We start from the raw sequence: 20,966 nt of genomic DNA on the forward strand, positions 1-20,966 counted from the left end.
CCTTACATAACTCACTTTATAATCTCTGTTGTACATTGGTTTAGGTAGATTATTCAAAAATTCTCTTTCAGTTCGTAATACCAATCAATAGAGAAATTTCTTTAAAAGAATTCGACGAAAACAGAAAAAATATGTATACAAAATTATATTTCAAAAATAAATGGCAATGATGAGATTAATCGATTTAAATAAAAATTAAATGCAATTTTTTTTGAAATAATTTAAAAATCAAACGCATGAAAAATCACCCATTATATAGCAAAATTTTAAAATTACTGTGTAGAAAATTGGTGGTGAGAAGGGACCAATTTAATATTTACATGTTGAATAAATTGCTTTAAAATTAAATAGTCAAACTTAACGTCTGGTGTTACGTTATAGATATTACTATTAAAATGTTGAGCAATTTTACAAGTCTAGTACATACATTTAAAAATTTTAATGAAAATCTTTTTTTTTTCTGAAGTTTTTAATAAAAAGAAAAGATTCTTAAAATTATAGACAAAAAGAAAAAATCCTGGAATATTCCAATACAATATATATGTATATAAATATGTAGAGGTAGAGAAGTTGTTTTAAATTTTTCAATTAAATTTATTATTCCAAGTTTTCAGCCATTTCGAGTAACTTCACTCTTCTTTTTTTCTTTATTATTCTTATTATACCTAAAATATGCACTATTCAACATTAAGTATACATATTTATGTTATTTACTCGTTATTTCACAGTTATGTCAACTAACTGGAAAGGACAATATTCCAGAACAAAAATAAAAGAGAGAGATATTTTTTATTTATGTATCTATTAAATACGAGTACTCCAAAATTTTATATAAGCCTTAATGCTCGCATTTACAACATAATTTCCTTTTTATGAAATGCACCTTTCTCTCATGGAACGGTTTATTTTATTATATTGGAGAAAAAGACATTAAGAAATTCTCCTAATGGTTAAATCTCATTAAAACAATGGATGATATAAAAAATGAGGTAGAATTTAAACTTAATATTTTTACTCTTTTCTTTTCAATATTTGATTATGCTTGCAATTTTATTTAATAATTTCATTATTCAAATAAATGCATACATACATACAGACCAAGCATTTCTTTTACAGATAAAGGCACACATTTAATGAAACATGAATATTTTTTCAGTTTTATAAAATTATAAATTAATTTATTAGATTTATAAATTATTTTTATATAAGCAATATTAAATAATAAGCCCTGTTTTAAAACTGTGTTGAATTGAAAATTTCACCACACATAAAAATAATAAAAATTTTGGAAATAGAAAAAAAGAAGGAAAACAAGGTAAGATTTTTATTTTATTTTTCTCTTTTTTTTTTTTGTTTTGCTTTTTTTATTATTATTTTTTTCGTGTGGTTGGTTTTCACTTTGAAATCATAAAATTTTCAATTCAGTTTGGTGTGATCATTGCAAGATAGCAGTTCGCAAATTTTATACGAAGAAGAAAATAAAAAAATAAAAAAAGTTGGAATTTTTTTTGTAGAATAACAAAAATAATTTTTTTTTAAATTAAACAAGAAAAAAATCTCTTTCCCTTTTTCTGCGGTGTAACTTTAACAAAAAAAAAAATATTTTTCAATTGTGTAAATTTATTAAATTATTGTAATATTGTAATATCGAATAGGAAAAGGTATAATATAAAATATAATTAATTTAAACAATAAAAAAAATTTTTTGGAATAGAGAACGAAACAGTTTTTAATTAAAATATGTACATACATACATACAAATTCATAAAATAAATTTTTGGTATTAAAAAAATTATATTCAAACATTTATGTGTATAACATAAAATATACACATATTTGTGTGTCCGTATAATCGTTATAATATATAGAAAATATATATTTGTCTGTAAGTTTTAATTCAGGGAAAAAAGCGGCGTCGTTTTAACAGTTTTCCAGAGTTGTTTCTGTTTTTTTTTTTTGTTTTTTGTGTATATGAACCTGGAGTAAATATACATATTTAAAAATACATACATACACATAAATAGTTTATATGAAAAATTTAAAAAAAAAATTAAATTTAAATAAAGAATTAAAAATTATTTCAATAATTAAATTATTTTTGAAATAAGAATAAAATAATTAAAAAAATTTAAAAGTGATTCTCTAATTAGTTAATCATTGAATTCTATATTTTGAGAGTGGGAAATTTTATTAAAAAAAAATACCTATATTTTTTCTATTAAAAAAATTCTCTCTAACTGGAAACAAAAAAAAAATTATTCGGCAATTTTTGAAAATTTTTTCTAAATTAAAATTTTTATTTTTTTCTTACTAATTTTTTTTTACTTTATAATTAATTCCAAATTAATTATATTTTTAAAATAATTAAAAGAGAAAAATTTTTTATTTTAAATTTATTAAAAATTTTTTATTTAAAAAAAATTTTTTTGTAATTTTATTTTCAGAAGTCTAGGAAAAAATTTTTACAAAAAAGTATTATTAAAAAAAATAGAATTTATAAAAAAAAAATAAAAGAATAGAGGAAAATTTTTAATACAAAAAATATATAGAATATTAAAACATAAATAAAATTTACAATTTTATAAAAAAAAATTAATATTAAATTAATTAATAAAAAAGTAAAAAAAAATTTTTTACATTTGTATATGTAAGCAAAATTTAAAAGAAAAAAAAATTTAAAAAATAATTGTTTGTTTTGTTTTTTTTATGTTTTGTTAAATAAAATCCAAAATCCAAAAATTTTCTGTGACAAAATATTTATAGCGTGTGAATATTAAAAATCGTGAATTTATAATAAATTTTTTTAAAATAACAAAAAAAAATTATACTCACACACACAGTCATATACTGTATAGAAACCAGGATTAATATTTGAAATATTTAAAATAATATTTGGAATATATATACTTACTTATATACACGATTTACATATATATGTATATGATTAATTTGAATAGTTAAAATTTTAAAACAGAGAGACAAAATCAAAAGAAAATAAAGAACAATTTTTTTTACAAAAAATTTTTTATACCGAAGAAAAAAGGTAGTTTTCAAATATAATAACATAATAAACAAATATAAGGCAAAAGAAATATAAATCAATAAAATAATGGCAGCCGAAGTAGCAACTCAGCAACAAAATTCAGCTGTCGCTGATGATAAACCAGCTGTAGAAGAACAAGTTACAGCTGAAGCAGTAGCCGTTGGTGATAAACAAGATCAAACAACTGGTGATGCTGCCGGAACTGGGGGTGGTGGTGGTGGCGGTGAAGGTGCCGATGGTGCAAATGATGCAAAAAAAGATGGTGATCACGAAGCAAATAATACTCAAGCAGCCGCTTCTAAAACAGAAGCTCCACCTAAATACTCAGTTCATAAAACTAATTTCGAAAAGGATGTTATCTATTTATATCAATTTTCACGTACACCATTACTACCTTCTTTGTCACCGTATTGTTTAAAAGTTGAAACATGGTTAAGATTAGCTGGTTTAAAATATGAGGTAAGAAATTTTTACATTTCAATAATTAATTAAAATTCTTTCTGAGAAAGAAAGATTCATATTATAATTTAAAATTTAAGAATTTTATGATTAACATGAAAACTTTTTTATAATATCTAACAAAATTACATTCTTATCATACACACATACATACATACATTACATGCATAAATTAAAATCATAAATTTTTTACAAAAATTTCAATTAGGAATAAAAAAAAATTAGAGGAAATTTTCGAAAACAAAAAAAAATTTCCTTTGTCAATACAAGAAAGGACTTTTTTTTATTTTTTTCTATTTTACTGGATTTTTTTAAGGCGGCCATATTTAATTTTTAATACATGTTAAGAGGAAAGGCATAAGTAAGGTTTTATGGCTCATATACAAATGTGTGAGTGTGAGCCAAATAATTCATTATTGTACACTTTTGTATACAGAATTATTGTTTTTCGGTTGCTCTTTTCAATTCATAACAATAATAATTTATAATCATATAAATAATGAAGAAAATGTCACACATGTCGCTAAAAAAAAATTATTTTTAACATAAATAAATATATGTATGCATTATAGGATTTTTCTGTCTGAAATTAAGTAGGTATCTATAACTCTTTATATGTATGTATAAAATACATTCGTTATGTAGAAATGTGTATATATGTATATGCATAATACTCTTAATAACATTTTATTCTTGTCATTTGTTATATCTAAATCATTTGAAATAGCTGTTCATTTCTTGGATTCAAAGATATTCAACTCACTGTTTCTGAAATTTTATAGAATTATCAATTATATTACATGTATGTGCATACATATATGTGTGTTTATAAATATATATATATATGTATATTATATTATGTACATACATATATGCAATATTATAATAATGAGTTTCCTAAATTAAATACAAAAGAAGTTTGAAATGGAATGTCATGCGCAGAATTTTAAAAATGAAATGCAATTGGAAAAATTTCTTTTTTTTTTTAAAAAAACGATTTTGTCAAAATTTTTAAAAGAAAATTTCATTTTGATTTTTAACATTCGCTGCTAAATAATAAATAAATTATTTTTGATTTAGAATTATACAATTACCTAATTGATTTAAGCCGGCACGGCACGGTACGACATTTATATTTGTCGGCCTAAGTTCGAAAAATTATGAAGAAACTGTTTTCGTATTTAAATTTCATACAAGTACGTATTAATGATTTGAATTATCTTAAATACTAACATTGCCTATATTGTAATTATAAGAATGGATGATGAATAAAATTTTATTGATTCATTTAACCCCTACCTTGTACACACTATTATTTTGAGTTCAACCTCTAAGTCCTAAACATATATAATTATTCCATCGATATATTCATTTAACCATTTGTGTACGCATATCCGTTTATGGTTGACTTTGTCACGAAATAGTTATAAGTAAAAATTGCTTTAAATTTAGCAAATTTCTAAAGCAATCATTCAAGTTTATTAAGAGTATACAAAAAATAATTGTTTGACAAAGAATTTTTAAGTTCAATTATAGAATTATTTCGGCAAAAAAGTAAATACATAAACAGATTTCAGTATGATAGGTAACAACCTTAAAAGAGTTCATAACTTATTGTCAAAATCAATTTATTTCAAACAAATTCTACTACCCACACAAAAATAAAATAAAAGAATTTCAACCATAAAAGATGAATTTTTACATGCATTTTCAACTTTAGTATACAGGTATAAAACAAAAAAAAATATATGTTATTTCCAATTTCCAACAAAAAACATACAAAAATTGAAAATAAAAAAAAAAAATAAAATAAAAAAATTTGAAACAAGAGGGGAAACGAATTAAACGCCATTAAAACAATATCAAAAATAAAAAGATTTTTTTTCCCCATTTTTGCCATTTCAAAAACTTGTTCGTGTCTCAAATAATCCCGAATTCCCGAGTAAAAATTCTGGATATATGAAAAGTATTTTGGGAAATGAAGAGAACCGGCGTACAAAATTTGTTGACTAAAAGATTGAGAGAGAATTGAAAATTGGTGAAGGAGAAAAAAAAATTAAAAAGAGTAGATAAAATAAGTAATACTGGAGTTGATTGAGCTAATGAGAAAGAGCGACTTTCAGTAAACTTCCCTAAAAACAAAAATGGAAAGAAAAATAAATGTTTTAAATTCGTCATAGTGAAAATTGGCAACTTGCAATTTTTTTTAATGTATTTTTCGTTTTTATTTTATTTTCTTGTTTTTTCCTTGCAAAAAGCTGGATATTATTTTTAAATGTACTTATAGACTATAAAAATTCATTAAAAATTGTGTAGGCAGGTTGTTACAGTGGAAATGTAATATATATATACCTATATTTAAGGAGAGTTTGTAATTCAGTGCAGAAGGCAACTAAAACAAAATCAAGAAAACAATAGCTACATAAAAATTTAAATCATAAATTTTAGATTTAAATTAAAGAAAGTATCATAATGTTCTACTGCAATTAAAACCTAACGGTTGTTGATTGCAGTAGAACATTAAGGCTCAAATAATGTGAACAATTTATTCTCCTAGAGCATAAGTTGTTTTAAAACACGACGATTAAAGTTTTATTCAGAAATACAAAGTCTTATGAATCAGTTAAAGTACACGTGATTTTCTAGAAAAGTATCTTTAACTCTATAACATAATTGCATATTTTTAGGCGTATTTATTTATTTGTTACATTGCATTCAATAGATTCGGAGATATTCAAAATAATTCAAAGCCATCAATTATTTCGAACAAATTTATAATGATCTGAAAATTATGAAAAGTTTCATATTTTAAATTATGAATTACAAGAACATCAAATTCTAGAATTTCCATTTTGATCTCTTTTATCGTCTTAAAAACATTCCAATCCACTGAAGAACCTTGATATAACCTTGTTAATATTTCTTATTTTTACGATCCTTAAGTTTTAATTTAACGGATTCTTTAAATAATTCTTTTTTTTATGAAATCATGAAGAAAAGGAGAAACAAACACAAAATCGTATTTTATATTATTCTTTTGTTTAAATTTGTAATTCAATACTTTTACTTGAATAAACATAAAATAAAGGTCTAAAATGAAAATTGTATAATTCCTTTGTTGAAGATGTGGAACGCACAATAAAAGAAGAATATAAGCAAAAAGGGCAAGTCAAACACCATCAAAATAAAAAAAGATCTTAAAACATAATTCAAATTACCTGATCAGAAAAAAATAAGTGATTCTCTTTTAAAATTTTGCTTGCAGTGATCTTTCCTTTGTACATGATTTTTCTCTCTACAATTACCAATTCATTCAATTTAGATTTACAAGTGTGTATTAAAATAATGCAATTTTGGCAAGCAATTACTTGCATACTTGTTTGTATATGCGTTTTGTTTTTAAAAATGATCCAGAATCACCTTGATATTTCTAAAAACTGAGAAAATACTGTCAATTATTAAGGGATCGAGATACGAGATCGAAAATTTAAAAGAATGAAAAGGAAAAGACGAGAAGAAAAAATTAAAAATCACTTTATTTTATGGCATGTTTAACCTGTATTATATTTATTTTTTTTTTTTTTTGTTATTCCTTATTCTCATTTTTTTCTTTCTTTGAATCACGATTTTAACCACAACACACAATATTTGATATTCGTATAAAGAGCAAAACGACCCCAATGAACTCAATATTATCGAAGAAAGAAAACATATAGGTTCTGTTGATCTTGCAAAATCTTATTTTACAATACTCGTACTACTTATATATTTATCTCTATACATTATATAGATGCTAACATAATACTTGCGTACTCGTATTTGTACTCTCTTATTTAGGCGAACATACACATATTCGAATTATACTTGCATTTATGTTATAATATTGTTATGTCGAATAAAAAATTTTGTGTGGGTTTTCATAAATTTTAGCAAAGGCTTGTGCACAATTTTCGTTTCATGTTGGGTTAAAAACAACATGAATATATGTACCTATCTACTATAATAAACATAATTTATTTCAAGATATTTGCAGGTCTTAGTATTTGAATTACCTGTATTTTAAAAAATGAGTATAAAAACTGGAAAATCTGGTTTAGTTTTTTAGTTACATGTGCACGCGGTAGTATAATATTTATTACAGGATAATTATTTTACATGTATGTATATTTGTTATACTTTTTCATCTTATAATTATGTTTGTATATTGCTTTTATTAAGAGTTGTATTAAGATTACGATTCAATTTATAATAATATCATAATTTATAATAAGTAATGATAAATTTGAATTAAATTAACTTTAATGCACAATTTGATGATAGGAAATTTATGGTACTTAAGTAATATAATAAGAGATAAAATAATGCAAACTTCTACTTTCTGTTAATATTTGGCCGGTTATGAAGGGATTGATACTTTAATAATTGTGTAAAGAGAATATTTTGGAATGCGCGACTGTCTTCGTATGATAAAAAATAGTGAAATTAATTTCACTTTATAAATGCAATAGTAATTCATTCTTAATTTAGGATAGGTCGCAAAAGTACCCACATCATTGCATTTTAGGAGTCAAATTTTCTATTGTATTATTTTCATAGAATGCTTTCAAAATTATGTGCCAGCGAGCCAATGTGAGGCTTCCTTTTCAGGTGTCTTATCATTTTGTCATCGAACTCAATTACTGTGCGCTCCGCTGAAATTTCAAGGTCGGGATTACACGCAGTATTACTATGGTCACCGAAATTGAAAACATGTTGTAGGACTAAACTTGAAGCTCAACATGTTGTAGGACTAAGCTCAATTTCTTTGCACCGATATCAAAAGATTTCTATCGGGATTACACTCGCAATTAAAAATATCACCGAAATTGAAAACATGTTGTAGGACTAAACTTGAACGGCATGCTCAATTTCTTTGCACCGATATCAAACATTCCTTAACTACAGCTCCAGCTCATGTTATAACACAATTAAATGGATCACAAACAACTAAGTAAAAACATCTCTTAAAGATGCGTTTTCAGTAACCAAACTATTTAACCAAACTAAGCAAACTATTTAAATTTGGACAAAAATAAACCAATGAATAAAAAACTTTCTGTGGTCGCCAATATTTTCGTTATTTTACATCAAAATAAAACTTTTACAAGGATATAAAATGAAGTAAATTACTTTGCCTTGGTTTTTTATTAGTTTAGAAACAAGGAAAACTTTATTAAGTTCAAAGTTATCCTTTATTCTGCGGAAATGTTTCAATTATTCTGTTTATATTTGAATGTACTGTTTAAATATACTTATTTGAGTAAACACATTATAGAAACTAAATTTTTCAAATATTTACATATCAACAAAGAACGCCATCTTATGTGTAGATTGTATGTCTAATACTATGAATAGAAAAGAATGACCAAGACTATACCAAACACATTTACATTATTAAGAGATTCTAATAATTTGTTTAGCTATAAAAAAAAGTCATATTTTCCGTTTTTAATAGACAAAAGCAAGAAAAGAAAAATTCAATGTGATTAAAGAAAGTTTTAAAGCAACATTAAGTGATCAAATATTTATGAATTCTATGTATGGCTATAATTGTATGTACAACATTAAACGTATACCTTATATTTATCATTAAATAATGTGATTAAATTCTTTTGGAATCATTTCCTTTGGCTAAATTTACAGTAGATTTTTTTTTCTAATTTGCATTCATTATAACTTTTATACTTAATATTGTTTACATGCTTGCGGCAACACAATGCAGATTTTCTTTTTATTTTTCTCTATATGTATGAGTATATTGCTTTCAAAAACAACTTGAACGAAAGCAAAAGTGTTTTAATTGCAGAGAATAAGATATTGTTAGTATCGCATGCATGAGATTTTCAGTTAGGCACTGTAATCACATTTAAGACAAATTTAATTTCAATAACATTTATTTATTAAATAAAATTTAAGCAAAAATTTCGTTAGCAAAATATTTTCTAAATGACTTAAACCATTGCATGAAATACAAGATGTCGACATTTAACTGTAAAAAACGACTCTATGATTTCCAGAATATTGATTAAATGCAGTTAAAATAAATGAGAACCCTTAAGCAGAAAAAAACTGTATTGTGAATAAAGCTTGCATATTACAGTTCAGAACGGTGATTTTAGCGGTAAATTAGCAAATAAGACAAGAAGAAAAATTTAGCAAAACTGAATATTGGCATTATTGATTTATGACAAATGACCATTATCGATAACAAATTTATAAGTAAAAAAAGTATTAAAGTGATAACAACATCGGAATATTTGAAATCAGTAGGAAATATTTAGTAAGCAGTTTATTTAATGGTAGGGAAGTTGAACTAATCGAAGAATCATATTAAAATAAGGTTTATTTAAAACGATTTACATCGAAAAAATCAGTAGATTTTAGATTGCAACATTTGAGCACCTTGTTCAAAGGATCAATGCCCAGCAATTCCTCCGTTCCAAAAGCAGATTAACCCAGAAATTCACTCCTTCTATGAACCAAAATTCCATAATCCAGAAGAAGAAGCATCGAACAGGTTCTACAGAGGCCATCGCCCCTCATGACCCAATTTTCGAGAGTGTACCCTGAGCCGAAAATGCCCAATTAAGAGATTCATGGCGATTTTCACATAGTTTCTAGATGTTCTCATGATGCTCTTGTGAAGATTCTGGTTGCAGTCAAAGCTCATAAGCTTAGACTAACGCAATTGCGACGGTTTTTCCGCAGCTAAGACAAAAAATCTGTTACTATGTATAGTTATTCCTATGATTAGAGAAGTTACCTAAAATAGAAACAATTTAATTTCTCCTCTTGATTTCATTCACAATCAAATCTAAGTTTCCATAAATTTAAAATGTAAATGATTCTTATGGTTTTTGAAATAACCACGAAAATTACAACTTAATGTAAATTTTATTAAATTCACTTATGTTCAATTTAAAGTTTCGTAGCACAATCGTTAAGCAGGTTTGTACATAAATTTTCGGGTTTCAGTATTAACCATTCTTTCAATACAAAATTTTCCATTTTCTTCTCACTTATGGTCTTAACATCAAAAGTATGTATGTATATCTAGAGTCATACATAATGTTTATTGAACGATTTTATACAAGATTTGAAAAGTATTATATGCATTCACAATTTTGATATTTTTTCTTAAAATTATGTTTATGCTGTGCATATTTTTTAAATACTTTGATAATATTTAACATATTTTCATCTCCATATCATTTCCATATTATGTATATGTGCGTATGTATGTATGTATAGATATTAAATTCAAATAACTTAACGATTTACTTATAAATGTCGGTTCATCATCATCGTCAGTTTCATCTTCGTTTATATATGCGCCTTCATATTAAAAAACAAAAAGAAAAAAAAAAAAACACAAAAAAAATTTTTTTTTCATTCGCTTGTTTTCTGCTTTTTTTCTCGTAGTTTTTAATCTTCTTATGAAGCACATATGTCATGTAGCAAAATATATATATACATATGCATATATATGTAGATTAGTTGATACCACGTACAGGATGCATGATCCGATGGTTCCTTCGTTATGCATCTCTTCTTGATGGTATAGAAAAAATTTTTTTTTCTTCTTGAAAATAAAAAGAACATAAAAACTGTTGTTTTCTTATTCAGTACTTGTATATATTATAGAAGGTATGAGCATAAGTATGTGAATGAAAAATATGTTTATATAATTATATGATGTATGTATAAAATTTTATAACATGTCGCACATATCTATAGGATGAAATGGAATATAATGTAAATCCGTTTTTGGTGAAGTTCTTCTCATTTAAAATTTTCATCTTTAGCATTTTGTGTTCTGTTTTCTTTTCATATGGTTAACGTATGTGTATATGAAGGATTTATAAAAATTTTTATTATAATTTCTGTTTATTATAGTTAGCTGTACAAATATCTTTTTTGATATTTAAACAAATGTACAAATACTTATTAATTCAAAAAAACAAAAATGCATATTAAAAATAATGTTTTCTTTTTTTTTTTTGTATTCTTAAAAGATGACTTCCAAATGTTTAAGGATGAAAGAACTCGTTTACTGTAAAATAAATTCCACAACAAAAAAATTGACTTTACCCCTATCAAATCTCAAAAGCAATGAAAGAGAGAAAAGAAAATGTGAAAGATTAATTTTAATTTTTTTTTGTAATCTTAACAATATTCCTGATAAGTATCATGGATAAAAATGATAATTATGAGTTTATGTTAATAAAATGCATCAGCAAACATATTAAAAGAATCCGAATTGATTTTTTTGAATGTGTGTATAATATGGAAAATGTTTAAAATATAAAATGCATTTAAATTTAAATTATAAAGATAATAAGAATGGTTGAATAATAATTATTCTATTTACTTTAATATTTTAATATTTGGAATTTGAATATCACATTTGAGTTGGAAATGATAATTTCAACTTTAAAGTAATTACAGCTGTATATACCACACATATTCCTAAGAATACTTCGAAAAGATAATAATACCTTACAGATTTGTCACCACAACTTTTCGAACAGAATATATTGAGAGTAAACATGGCATTTAATAATTAAAAAAATTTTGGAATTGGCAAAAGTTTTGAAACAAACAATGTGACTTCCCTTCAAAAATCTTCCTTTCAAAGGAATTTAAAAATAAATTCATTTCAAGAGGCAGAAGAGTTGCTGAAGAAGAATAAAATTTACTTAAAACATTACGAATTGCATTCGTTCTGGGACAACATAAAACAAAATTTACAAAGTTATACTTTCAACCTTGGAAGGAACAGGCGTCTTTTGGTTGGGACCGTGCTTTAGACTGTGCTGCTTAGGTGCAACGGTTTTCTAGTAGAAGATCTATCCTTTGGATCTTTGTATACGTGAAAACATTTGGGAGATATAAAACCATTATCGACTTGACTCTTACCAAATCAAATCGAATTTGGTGTCTACAGGCGCCAGTGGAGCTTGGTAGGAGGAGTAAGGTTCTCCTATCGTAGGTCCCAGTGCATGTGGGTATTTTTAATAATGAGGGGACAAATGCTCCTACAAGGTTGAGAGCAACGATTGCTTTCGAACGGTTTGAGCCTTTCTGTGGGCGTTGTAGCATGGAGGCATATGAAGCGTAACGAATGTTGAATTCGTTAAAGTGTCGAATTCCGGCATCGGGAATGAGGCGAACGAACTTCTTCATCCCTGGTCAGTGAGCTCTAAGCGTCTAATAGGAGGTAGGCCAAGTTGATGGTTAACTGTTGGACATTGGCGATTGGGTTATCACTTGCGCAAATTACGACAATCTGGAATTGTGTAGATTTTGCCATGATGAGGATGAGCCGGTTGAGCATATTCACTCTTTTTGTGAAGCATAGGTATCCGTAATTGCATGAGGAATATAGGCCTAGAGGGCGCTTTATAAACGCTGTGATATTTCAATAAGCCCTTACAGCTACAGCGACCTTATCTAATAAGAACACTTGTCAATCTACAAAACTAATCCAATCTAGAGAGATACTTTATAATTGTTTGATTGTAAACGAAATCAAAAGAAACCATTATTATGTTAAAAATCATCTGAACTCAATTCGAAGGACATAGAACCAAAAAGTACCACGAGAACATTTAAAATAATATTGGAATTATTAATTTATAACCATTAAACTTCAAATGAAGTTATTTTATGTATTACATTTGAGAATTTCCATGCTTTCATAGTGTTTTCTAAATCATAATGTCTAGAGTATCAGTTAACTACAAAAAAAAATGTTTTATGACTCAATAATAACAAATTTTATCAATGAAGTAATCATAAATATTGTCAATTTATCAAAAAAATTGCATATATGTATGTTAGTAACATATGGTAAATACAAAAACCATTAGCAATAAGGTGTTTAAAAAAAAATTTTTGCACAACATATTATACATACATTCGTGATAAGAAATGTCATTAGGAATAGATTCAAAATTATCTAGATATAGAAGGCGCGGCACAGCACGTATTTTAACAAATATTTTCTTTCTCTTCTTAAGTACCTTAATAAATATTGTAATATTTTTTAAGATTAGAAATATTTTGCATATTTGGTGTGTGTCTGAAGCAATATTAGAAAAAAAAACTAATTATTTTCACTTTTTCTTTCTCTCCTACTTTATTGATTAGAATTTGTTTTTTATTTTTTTAGAGCAATCTTATCTTCATTTCTACACATTCATCGTCACTTTCATAGATTTTTTTTTGTCTATATAGATTATAAAATGTTATGGGTGTCAACAAAACAATTTTTACTCCAACATTCAATAAAATTATATTCAATTACCTATATACTACTTAATAATACAGTGTATAACACTTATGTATCTATTTATATACATTTCTAACACTATATATGAATTCTGCTATCAAATATTTTTAAAAGAAATTGTAGAAAAAATACAATATAGTATTTATAAACGTGCTAAAGGATAGCTTTGAAGGAAAAAAAAACAAGAGATTTTTTTTTTTATTTTAAGAAAAAAATAAGAAATGCTTGAAAATATTACAGAAAAGAAAAAACAAGTGGGTTCGTTCAATATTCTTTTCCTATTTTTGCTACTGTGCTCATTCTTTTAAAGGAATGAGAATTTTCTTCTTTTTTGATAAATAATAGAGTAATATAGAGAAAAATAAGCATTACAAAACGTTCTCTCACCCTTTTGTTCATTTTTTTTTATGCTGCATTAAAAAATAACTGTAAAATGTATTTAATGCTTTAATATAATATCACACTATGTATACAGAAAAACACGTTCACACAAGGTAGTTCGTTTATATACGATAAAATACGGTAAATTTTATTTTTTTAATGGTATGCCAGTATAGTGGAATTTTTTCATTCTCATGCTTTCCATCCCTTATATATTGTAGGCAACACAAAAACTCCCCTTTCGAATAAAATAAAATAAAAAAAAAAAAAACAGAATTTTTCAACCATTTAAAAGGTATAAAGAAATCATTTTATTAAAAAATCATTCAAGAACTTCTCAAGAAAATAATAAAAAATTCTTAAGGACATTTTCTGTATACATACATATGTACGTATACATATATACGTAACCTTATTGTTATACCAATGTTTAAACATACTTGCTAATATTACAGAAACAAAAAACAAAAACGCGAGAAATGAGCTTAATATGAAAATAAAATATCACCACAATAAATACTTTTTTCACAGTATCATTGAATATCATTGAATACTGATGCTGTTGTGGCATGTCATATATATACATATACATATGTACATATAGTCTGAGTGAAAAGATATTGGATAAGTATGTAATATTTATAAGATGGTTGGAAATTAGGCCATTGGCATTTACTTTTACATACAATTTGTACTTATATAGTGTTTTTTATTTATAAACATAATATATAAATTACTTGTGTACAGATAAGTACACTTTAAGCTCTCGATATGCTAAGATATTTTTGGAAATTGGGGTCGTTTGATACATAAACACATACATATTTATTCTCGTACACTATGTCGGAATGGCAAAATATTTGATGCATAAAAAAAAACAAATAAAAAAAAGGTTTTTTTTTAAGGAAAGAAAGAAAATTTTTATTACACTTTTGTTGTTTTAAGCTGTAATTGCTGTTGTCAGTTTTATCGTCTTCCTTCCATTTATTCTAATTTTTGGGGTCGAAATTTACTCATATTGAATAGGAATGGGTATATGCATAGTTGAATAGGAGTGTAAAAATGATAATGTGGAATTTTTACTCATCTACATTTTATAATAAACCTACTTATACTTTATATATTTACCGATATTTGTATAGCCCATATTATGGGGTCGGTGTGAAAAAACAAATGTGAGAATAAAAAGGAGTTAAAAATTCTTGTTACTATGTGAGTATATTGTGCTGATATTGCTGTAGTTGCAAACAAGTTGAATTATTGTTATTATTGATGTGCATACACATTTATTTCACCATTACTATATTTTTTGAAATTTTTATTTATTCGGGTGTGTTAATATGATAAAAAAATTTTTAAGAACAACCAAAATCAATTTAGAAAAAAATTAATAAAATTTTGCAATGCTTTTTTTTTTTGTTGATTTATAATATTAGATTGCGGTTAGAAATTGCTTTTTACTTCCTTTCGGAATATCTTATCACAAAGATTATTAAAATATACTTTCTACTTGGCCTAATTGTATGAGCCAAAACACTTTCAATTTTAGATTTTACATAGCCGCTTCAAACATTTTATGGCATTTTATTCAATGGAAGATTAAAGGTAGTAACAGGCTTGAATTCGATCGACCCAACAACGGTTATCGCATCTTACATTTCTAAAAGCTAAAAAAGAAACCAATTTTTTGTTTAAGAGATAGAAAAACATTTCCAGCGCAACGGTGCATTTTTTTTTTTCTAATGAGCCATTTGATATAATTCTTGTAAATTCTTTGTAAACAATGGTAAGGCAAACTAAATCTGTGGTCGCTATTCGTATTACTTCAAGCCGGATCATGTCATTTTACTTTATCATGAAATTTGTCTTCCGGGATGAATTTATCTGTGTCTCCACCTTCCGGAAGGTCTCTATATACTTTGCTATTGCATTCTAGTTAATATTGCTTCTTAGTTCATACTATTCCATTCTCGATATTGTAGTTACAGCTCCTCTGAAAATTTTTCGATTCTGACTGATTCGTTTCTCTCGAAAAGCACGTGAAAGACTTTGTTTTAGGCTTCGTGAAAGTGCCTGAATCATTGATCCGTGGAAATAAAACTACAACTACTTACAGTATCATGGAACTACACTTCACAATATGAGGCTTAAATTTGAATGAAAATTAAATTTTAAATTAAGATATAAAAATTTATTTGTTTCTCTTGTGCAAATAAGATTTTGAATTTATTACGAGTACTATTCTCTTACAATGCTGATTTAAAAATAGTAATTAGAGAATAAATGCAAATAATAAAAAAATTTTAATTAATAGTTTATTACTGATTAAATATCTTGCAAAAACTCCTTTTCATATATTTAATATTACAATATAAAATTTTATGAAGTTTATGGTTAACAAATATTTTTTCTGAAATAAAATAATCTTCGGCCTTTCTATAATAATAAAAAAGCCTTTTATATTGCATAGTTTTTATAGTTTCCTTTTCAATTATTGAAATAAAAGAATTTACCAGACTGTAAAATAATATTTTCATTCTGAATAAACTATATTTTGATTATCCTCTTATAGTTTTTTTGAATTTACTCGTTTTATTTATGTGTACACAAATAACAGTGTGTATATTTACAAATCCATATTCCTATTAATGTATATAAATAATGAAATATAAAAATTTTGAAATAAACTGATATCGATTACGAAATAGTTTTATAAAATGAACGAAATAGAAGGATATTTTTCTTCATTCATACTAAAACTACTCCACATCTATAAATAATAAAGTTTTATAACAATAATGAACTTTTTTTGCTTGAATAAATTTTTTTAAAGATTCGTTTTCTTGGGTTCGCTTCTTCCTTTCGTCCTTATTCTTTGATAAATATTTACAAAATATCTAAATTTTTTTAAAAACTTCTTGCCCCCCCCCCTCTCTGTATATATATACGTGAATGTATAAACAATATTTATGTACGAACATCAGTTTTTCTTCGAAAAGTCATAAAAAAGAAAAGTTTTACTAAAACGAAAATGAAGAAAAAAAATTTATTTTACCATCGATAATAAACTATTCTTTTTTATACTTAGGAGAAAACAAAACAATAAAAATGAAAAATAAAAGGATCAAATTTGATTTTTGTATTCAGAACTTGTAGAGAACTTTGAAACTTTTTTTCTTCTTAAACTCCACAACTTAATATTATTAAAAATTTTGTTTTTTCTTTGATTGGATTAGATGTGTTTGCAAAATATTTAAATTTTATTTTATTCTTTTGGATAAATTACTTATTTTATATTATTTAGTGTTTTTACGTTTCGACCCAAAAATTATGTAAAAATTTTGTTTTTTTTTTGCAACTTCTTTATGAAAAAGCATTTTGTTATCAAAATTTCAATATGGAATTTAATATTTGTATACAAATTTAATCATAAAATTAATTTTTTATATTTAATCATAAAATTAATTTATTATATTAATATGAGTAACAAAACATATTGGTAATATGACCCTAAAAAACTAATGTTTTCAGTTAACCCAATAGCTTTTAGATGCAATAAAAAGGACCATTTAAGGCTTATTATATCTGATATATCAGTATATAATATGCTTTTTTAAGTTTTTATTCCATAAACTTTAAAAAATTCCAAGAAATAAGAGCCTCAAGAAATAATAAAAAAATTTACTTTGAACCAACATCGGGCGCCATCGCATTTTTAAAGACCATTATATATCAGTATGTAATTTGCTTTTTTAAGTTTTTATTCCATAAACCTTACAAAGCTTAATGTTCTCGGTTACCGAAAGAGCCTCAAGAAATAATCAAAAATTTACTTTGGGACAACATCGGGCGCCATCATATTTTTAATGACCATTAAAAACTTATTATATTTAATATCCTAGTATGTCAAACGCTTTTTTATTCCATAAGCGCTACAAAGCGTAATTCTTTCGGTTACCGAAAAAGCCTCAAGAAATAATAAAAAAATTACTTTGGGACAACATCGGGCGCCATCATATTTTTAAAGACCATTTAAAACTTATTATATTTAATATACTAGTATGTAAAATGCTTTTTTTATTCCATAAGCGCTACAAAGCGTAATGCTTTCGGTTACCGAAAAAGCCTCAAGAAATAATACAAAATTTACTTTGGGACAACATCGGGCGCATTCGTATTTTTAAATATTATCAATGGTTTAAGTTTTTTCAAATATTTTTCCATTTTTGATGTAGGTTACAACAGCATCATTAAACATTTTATGATGATATGTCTAATTTCAAGTAAAGCATTATTAATTTGGTTATAAGTTGTTAAAGAAAAATATGAGTCCCTGTTGTGCATTTAATAGTTTTTAGAACGACTGAATTTCTTGTGAGCTTTATCTGACGCGAGATCCACTTTTTATGTACTTACCTTGTATATTTTGAATACAAAATGAATTATCCCAGATCGTTCCAAACATAAGTTACTTTGGAACCGGCTCGGACAAGATATAATTTTTGAAGGCCGTTCTTATATGCTTTCCGCGGACTTATGTACATTTCCGTTTTAGTTACAACCTACTACAGAATCTTTAATTAATTGATGATGATACCTGTATAATCTCAGAGAAAACATCAAGTCGAACAGAAAATTTTTTAAAAACGAACAGAGAACTTATGTTTGAACTATTTAAACAATTAATCTAATGAAACAAATTTTGAAAATTTAAATTAAATAAATTTATTTAAATTTTTTATAGTTTAATCAATTAATTTTAATTTTTCAACTTTTTTTTTCTTGCAGGTATGTACAATTACAATGGCTTGTATATAAATTCTTGATGGGGTATGAAAGGGTGAGATTGAATGATTGCAATATTTTATATTTTTAATGTTTGATTTTATATAAGATCGCGTGGCATATAAGTAAACCAAAGGGCTGTTCGCTTATTGAGTATGACGTATGAAGGCTAGGTATGAAGCCTTAAATTATAACCTTTATTTATAATATATGTGAATATAGCTTACAAATTTATTTTAATTGACTTAAAAAAAGTTAATATCTATTTGTAAAATATTTCAAAAGCATTGTGTTTGAACTCGTATTCAATATTTCATTAAACATGTAGGTAAGTGCATATTTTAAAAAAAATTCAACCATACTGAAATTTTTTTTTTTTTGTTTTTGCAAAACCACAATAATAAAATTAAGCAAGAAAAATCGAACATTCTTTATGCATAGATATAGACACAATTTTTGTGTCATATCAAGTTCCAGTTAATCTGATACTCTGATTCATACAAAAAAATTATTTAGTAACTTTGATTTCTTTTATACATACATACATACATTTCGAATTTACACTATGTTTTTTATATTGTTTATTGGAGAAAAAAACAAAAAAAAAAGGTAAATATCAATTTTTCCTTTCCCTCTTTTGCAATTTTTTACTTTTAATTTGTGGTTTTTGTGGCGTTGCTTGCTATTAATAAAATAAAATTATAGAATCGCTGAAAAAAAAATTAATATAAAAATAAACGTTGTTTTGCAAAATTCATCAATGTGCATATGGAAAATTGATAAAATCCTCAATACACTTTTTAAATTAAATAAAATTAAGTTGAATTGGGAACTCAAATGTAACTTATTTAATGTAATTTGGTCCTTTGAATCCGAATATTTGTAATTTTTTTGAGGCAACTGTTATACGGATTTAATTAGGGTCGGGTTTTAATAAAATAAGTAATGAAATATCCATAAATGTGATTAAATTATCATTTAATCACATGGGGCAACAATGCACCGCGAAATAAGAAATGAATCTTATGTCCACTTATTCCTTCCACTTATCACACCTTAACGCTCCCCAGAGACCAGTCCTTCTGATAAATTCAAGTATCTTGCGAGTATTGATTTCTAGCAGCCTTTTTGTTCCCTTCTTCTATGGATTAATAGTAATCGAGAGATGTCCCCGCCTCCATAGAAATATCCTCATTTGATAGTATTCATACTTCGCCGTCACTGCGATTCTCAAATTAATTTTGATTCATATTTTATTAATAATTTCAAAAGCCGTGCAGTTTTTTTCTAATTTTTAAATGTCGAGTGACTTGTTCTTTGAGTTTCTGATTGCAGTATGAAAAAATTATTGCAAGTAAACAAGTGTCAACTGAAATTGCTGATGTTTGTCTTGAAAGTGTATTGTGAAGGTATATTTGGAAAAACTACGCCTCTAATACTGAAGAAATTTCGATATCATTTGGGACAGAATGTGAAGTATAGATCCAAATGAAACGCTCTTGCCCTATGCGATCACATTGAGCACAGCCTTTATTCGAATATACAAGCCAAATAAGTTTGCAAAGGTTGAACTTGCCGTAGTTCTCTATATTTCAGATAAATTTTATAATTTAAAATTTTGTTAAAAATATTTCCTTCGATCCATTGGTTCCTTTCTAAATTGGCTTTGTTATTTTAATTTTAATATTTTTCCAAATCAATTTGCATTTAAAAAATTAAAGTAAAACAAGTTCAAATTTAATTTTAACAACCCTTACAATATATACAATGTATTTCATCATACTCCTTTAAAATGAGCACGTACATACATACACACATACATATAAAAATTATATTCAAAACGAATATTTGAAAAAAGAAATCCAATCTACAAAAAAAAAAAAAAAACAAGAAAAAATCGATATTTTTTTCATTATTATCCTTTTCTACCATAAAAAAAGACACGAAACGACCAAATCATTGAAC

General features: G+C 25.5%; 1 protein-coding gene across 2 annotated transcripts; it reads left to right on the forward strand.

Moving 5' to 3' along the window:
• The first annotated feature begins 1,436 nt into the window (after positions 1-1,436).
• On the forward strand, positions 1,437-19,049 carry LOC129614766 (failed axon connections-like). 2 transcript variants are annotated; one of them, XM_055529613.1, is made up of 3 exons: positions 1,437-1,661; positions 2,764-3,502; positions 19,005-19,049. In XM_055529613.1, the coding sequence occupies exons 2-3, from the start codon at positions 3,110-3,112 to the stop codon at positions 19,032-19,034; spliced, it is 423 nt and encodes a 140-aa protein (XP_055385588.1). In that variant the 5' UTR covers positions 1,437-1,661; positions 2,764-3,109; the 3' UTR covers positions 19,035-19,049. The 2 variants fall into 2 exon arrangements, 1 of the variants encoding a protein (XP_055385588.1); XR_008697399.1 differs by lacking the exons at positions 2,764-3,502; positions 19,005-19,049 and adding an exon at positions 2,445-2,749.
• The last annotated feature ends 1,917 nt before the right edge of the window (positions 19,050-20,966 follow it).

The sequence above is a fragment of the Condylostylus longicornis genome, unplaced genomic scaffold (genome assembly GCF_029603195.1).
Source record: "Condylostylus longicornis isolate FDR11 unplaced genomic scaffold, ASM2960319v2 ptg000119l, whole genome shotgun sequence".
NCBI classification, from domain to species: Eukaryota; Metazoa; Arthropoda; class Insecta; order Diptera; family Dolichopodidae; genus Condylostylus; species Condylostylus longicornis.

Coding starts and splice junctions, on each gene's coding strand:
- LOC129614766 (XM_055529613.1), top strand. CDS start 3,110: ATGGCAGCCGAAGTAGCAACTCAGCAACAAAATTCAGCTGTCGCTGAT. Junction 3,503..19,004: donor TAGCTGGTTTAAAATATGAG/GTAAGAAATTTT, acceptor TTTTTCTTGCAG/GTATGTACAATTACAATGGC.